General features: G+C 42.1%; 1 protein-coding gene across 6 annotated transcripts in view; it reads right to left on the bottom strand.

Annotated features, from left to right (window-relative positions):
- FRMD4A (FERM domain containing 4A) overlaps positions 1 to 4,596 on the bottom strand; it is a 362,397-nt gene that overhangs the window by 53,367 nt on the left and 304,434 nt on the right. For all 6 annotated transcript variants that reach the window (XM_017740376.1, XM_017740375.1, XM_017740377.1 and 3 more), the window contains 3 exons: positions 4,038 to 4,103; positions 3,769 to 3,826; positions 1,891 to 1,977 (listed from right to left, as the gene is read on the bottom strand). In XM_017740376.1, coding sequence (XP_017595865.1) covers positions 1,891 to 1,977; positions 3,769 to 3,826; positions 4,038 to 4,103 — 211 coding nt within the window. The remainder of the gene's footprint in view (positions 1 to 1,890; positions 1,978 to 3,768; positions 3,827 to 4,037; positions 4,104 to 4,596) is intronic.

The following is a 4,596-nucleotide window of genomic DNA, read 5'->3' as shown; positions in this document are numbered from 1 at the left end:
CCCTCGACCATCTTTTATTAGGAGAAGGGGAAAGGGGAGGACTGGGGGCGGACCCGGGGTGAGCGGCCAATCAGACACTGCTGAAGAGTCTGAGTTACATTTGGCTTTGCCCGCGCTTAGAACAAAAGAGCTCAGAGCACATGTCTTTGGGAGGGGGGAGGGGAAGCTCAGAACAGGCAGCAACAATATATGACCACTTCTGCCACAGTTCTCAGTGGTTTATACATAAGGCAGCACCATTGTTTTGGGTCTGCTGGATTTCATACATGATTTGCTGAGACCAAAAAACCCCTAATTCCCAATAAAGAGAAAACCAGCCCCCTATTTTTTTAGGGTTACACTTGCAGAAAAAGGATCAGAGGTGCCTAAAGCCCCAGATTTTATTAAGTTCCAAAGCCAATGCTACAGACTAGATTACTCTCAACAGCTGAGAAGAGAAGGCTTGACTCTTCTGGTGGAAGTGTGTCTCCTCTCATGCAGTCAGAGCACCTGATCTCTCTTCTCCTTCCTTCTGATGCTTTCCACCAACCCTCTCATCCATAGAGGGCTGACAATAATTGTTATAGCTTGTGAAAGGCTGAGTCCTGTCATGGCAGGGCAATAATTTCTTCCAAAGAAATGTTTGTATTCCTGACTTCTGAAGGTATCTTTTAAGGACATGTCTTCCCTGGGGGGTTGGCACTACTGGAGATATGTGGGTGCAAACACCTAGCCTAGGCATGTTTTAAACTATCATGTGTGAGGATGGCTTGCCCTGCAGGTAATGATTGATCCCAAATAGATGTGTCTTTTAGTCTTTGTGAAGACCTCCTTACTCTCCTTGTCCTTTCCTTCAATGAATAAGAGCCCTATTAATAGCCTTCAGTGAATAAAAGCCTAAATTGATGCCTAATTGTCTCTTGCTGCCTCCTTAGCAGTTCAGTTTTCTACCAAAACCTTGATTCTAGTTTATTTTAATAGAAGATGCTCTCAGTGAGCATTAGGCAGTGTCCAACTTGAATGTGACCAAAAAAGGTGAAAGAAGAATTGGCACAGAGACAATGCAAAGAGAAATACAGTGCATTAATTCACTGTGGAAGCTTTTCCATTCGCAGAAGAGCTGTCCAGTTGCTCCAAATCATCCAGTTTTGCAGCCTGCAAGCAAGCCTGAATCCTTGCCTCCCATTGTCTCCACAGGTTTGCAGTGCAACAAGCACTGTTGCTAACAGGCTGTACATTCCCACCTGCAGGGCATGTGCTCAGGGATGAGGGTTTTGTATTAGATGGCATCCTAGGTGGGAAGATCAGAACACACGGGTCCCTCTCATAGGCTGAGCTCAAGAATCAAAACTTCCCATGCCTTTTTTTAGGCATATGTTGAAAGCCATCTTTACCTGCTACCTTGACATTAACTCTTCAGTTAATAAAATCGTTGCTTATCGAATGTAATGCTGGTCCTGAGAAAATCATGCAATTTTCTTTTTGTAATAAATGGAAGCAGCTTTCCTGTCTCTTCATCTCTTTCTCTCTCGGATCATTTACGGCTTGACAAAACAGTATCAAGGGTTGGCTGAGCACCCCCAATGCACCATAGCCAGTGGATGGAAGGCCTCCAGCACCTGAGAGGATCAGTCCTTGAGTTCCCATCGATGTCTTATGAACCACACAAAAAAGAAACTTCAATTGCAAGATTAAGTGACACTTATTTCCTCCAAACCCCACAACTTTTAATGAATTATGAGCTACTTTTTCCCATTAATTCTTTGCAGACATTCAGATGATTTTGGGAGAAAACGAACATCCTTCAAAAACCACATGAATCAATGCCAGCATTTGGTGTACATCACACCCTTGACTCCAGCTATGACATGTGTGGCAAGCCGAGACCTTGGTAGAAAAGTGAACACCTACCTTTCTTGGTTTCACTTTGTCATGGTAGTCATATTGAAAAATCCCCTTGTAGCTAAGTCCTAACCACCACGGAATTCCCTGTTTGTCCTGAAAGAGAAAACAGAGGGAGTCATATTGAATAAGATGGGGAAATGCTGGAGATTTCCTGTGTTGTCATTCAAGGTGAAGATTTGTTCCTAAGTAGCATCTTTGAATGGGTGTTGTTAAATTTCCCCCTGCAAGTTCCCACAAGTCACAAAGCTCCACAGTGTTTAAAAGAGATCTGTTTCACTTTTTGCCATGACATATAAAACAATTTAAAATATGGCCGATGTGATCAAGTTACTCAGAATGCTGTCAGGGGAGGTGAGGAGGTTTGACATGGGTCCCTTGTGCAGTGGTGCATCCTCTTTCTCTCCCCTGTAAATTATTCAGTCTGAACACTGAAGATTGGAGGAAGGAAAGCAAATCACCCAGCTGACTTGAATTATGTGGAGGGATTTTAGCATTAGTCTTGAAAATGCAGCAGTAATGGGATCTGAGAGCTACCAAGTGATAAGGTCTGACAGGCTGAGACCCAACTGTTTTGTGTCTGAGTGTGCAATAAAATGGCCTTATGGAGTAATGGCTGATATCTGATCCCAGTCTCTACAATTTACTGAGCTGAAGTCCTCAATGAAATTACATCTGTTCTGTTAATATGATAGAGAATGGCAGGGTAAAGCACAGCAAAACCAAAACCCTCACATCAGGAAGAAGCAAACCCTATTATGTGCAACATTTGCTGCCTCATTGCTGCTCACTGCTGCTTATTGACCATGGGGAGCTCACTGGAATAGCTCTCAAGTGTTTGTAGGATTGAACATCCAGCCCAATCCACAAGATTTTTCTTGATCTAGAATGCTCCAAGAGATCTGGATGCAAAAGGTGCTGGAGAGATCCTGTCCTCTGAGAAAAGATGAGGCTAATGCTTTTTGCAAAATAATAATAGCCTTATTATTACATTCTATTAGCAGGAATAGACTAGAACCGCATCCCCTGAGACAGGTACAGTCAGATATTTGTGTTTTTATGGTACCCCATGTGTGCAAGATATTACAGATGTATGAAAAACTGTATGATCTGTGCACAGAGATAATGATGAAACACATCAAAACTTCAGGGGTGATAAATGAGGGAATATGCTCTGGGGAATGTGGATCTAGCTTTCTTTATATGTTTATTGATTTCTCTACTTAAAAAAAAATAACAAACCTACACAGCTGGTCAGGCAGGGAAGTAATAATGATAATATGAGGTTGGAAATTTTGGTGATAAATCATTAGACAAAAGAAATGAGGGATTTCATGAATACCTGCATGAAGTCCACATAGAAGTGGAGAGCTGTTTGGGGATGAGAATGTGTTATCTATCTCTAGAGTACAGGACAATGTTCTGGCATTAAAAAGATGTACAGTCTCTGTATCCATCTACATATCTCATGTGAGGGGAGCTGCAGTATGTAGGTCACGGCTGGCCCTAGATAGGTTTTCATGGATCTGCCATCTGGGAAAGGTCTGACCTCCTGGAGCTACAAAAAAGAGTGCCTGCCAGAGATGTGTCTGGCTTGTGCCTTTGGTGGTGGTTCACTGGCATTGCCATGCTGCTGACTATGAGCTGAACGCTCCAGCACAATAGGACTGCAAGAGTTTTATCTCCAAGAACAGGATTTTCCTCTTTGGAACTGTATTTACTAAACATGCACACACAGTTGAAATAAGTTTACCCTACCTCAGGAAGTGAAATGAGACTTTAGCAGCAGTGTATTGTATTCTGAGAGCAGGGTGGCTGTTTGTACCTCTCTCCCTCCCTCTCCAACAGGAGTTTAATTCAGTGAAGGACCCTTCTTGTAGCACGTACCTTTACTGCGTAATAATGCACTCCATATGTTGGGAGGGATTCTACAATGCTCATGTAACTGCAAAACAACACAGAAGAGAAGAACACGTCTGAGAAGCTGAGAGGATGATCTGAAAAAAACCTTTGATAAATAAATAATTATGCCAAGAAATACTTAAAAATGAAGCATTGCATGAGATGGGAAGCATAGTAACATATTGTATTTACAGTCCTGTATAAATATTTCCTATTAATACAAGGGTCACAAAGAACACTCTTATTTCACTTACTTTACAATTGCTTGACCTCTTGTCTGACCATTTAGTTTCTTGTAATGTTCAATGACTCGATCCTCACTGGAAAGGAAAAAAATTGGATGTTTTATATAATGGCATTATCATCACTAAGAATCTTGTCAAAAGCTGAAGAGATCTTTCTGTTACACAGCTACTGCCTGACAGAATCAAAAGATGCCAAGCAAAACCATTAGATGAGGGGATTTGGTGCAGACCAGGGTAAACAAAGGGGGAGTCACCAACTGAGAATAAAAATGGTTTTCTAAGAGTTGGGTTTCTAGTAGAACCCTTTTTCCTCACAAGCATGGTACCTACTTGTACAGACTTTTCCCTCTCTGCATTCCTTTCCTTATCTACAAATGATGCCCACAATATTACACTGTGGGCAAACAGATTCACCTTGGAGCTGATGAAGATCTGCTCTGCCCTAACTGAAGTAACTTCTTTTCAAGCCCATCACATCCTCTGAAAGATGGTCAAAACTGTGAGATATTGGTGGCCAGTCATAGCCCTAAGACTGACAGATTCCTCCTCACTGCAACTGCATAACTGC

Source organism: Corvus brachyrhynchos, unplaced genomic scaffold (genome assembly GCF_000691975.1).
Source record: "Corvus brachyrhynchos isolate BGI_N302 unplaced genomic scaffold, ASM69197v1 scaffold307, whole genome shotgun sequence".
Lineage (NCBI taxonomy): Eukaryota > Metazoa > Chordata > Aves > Passeriformes > Corvidae > Corvus > Corvus brachyrhynchos.
Note: the sequence above shows the minus strand (reverse complement) of the source record. Positions and strands in the feature narration are given on the sequence as shown.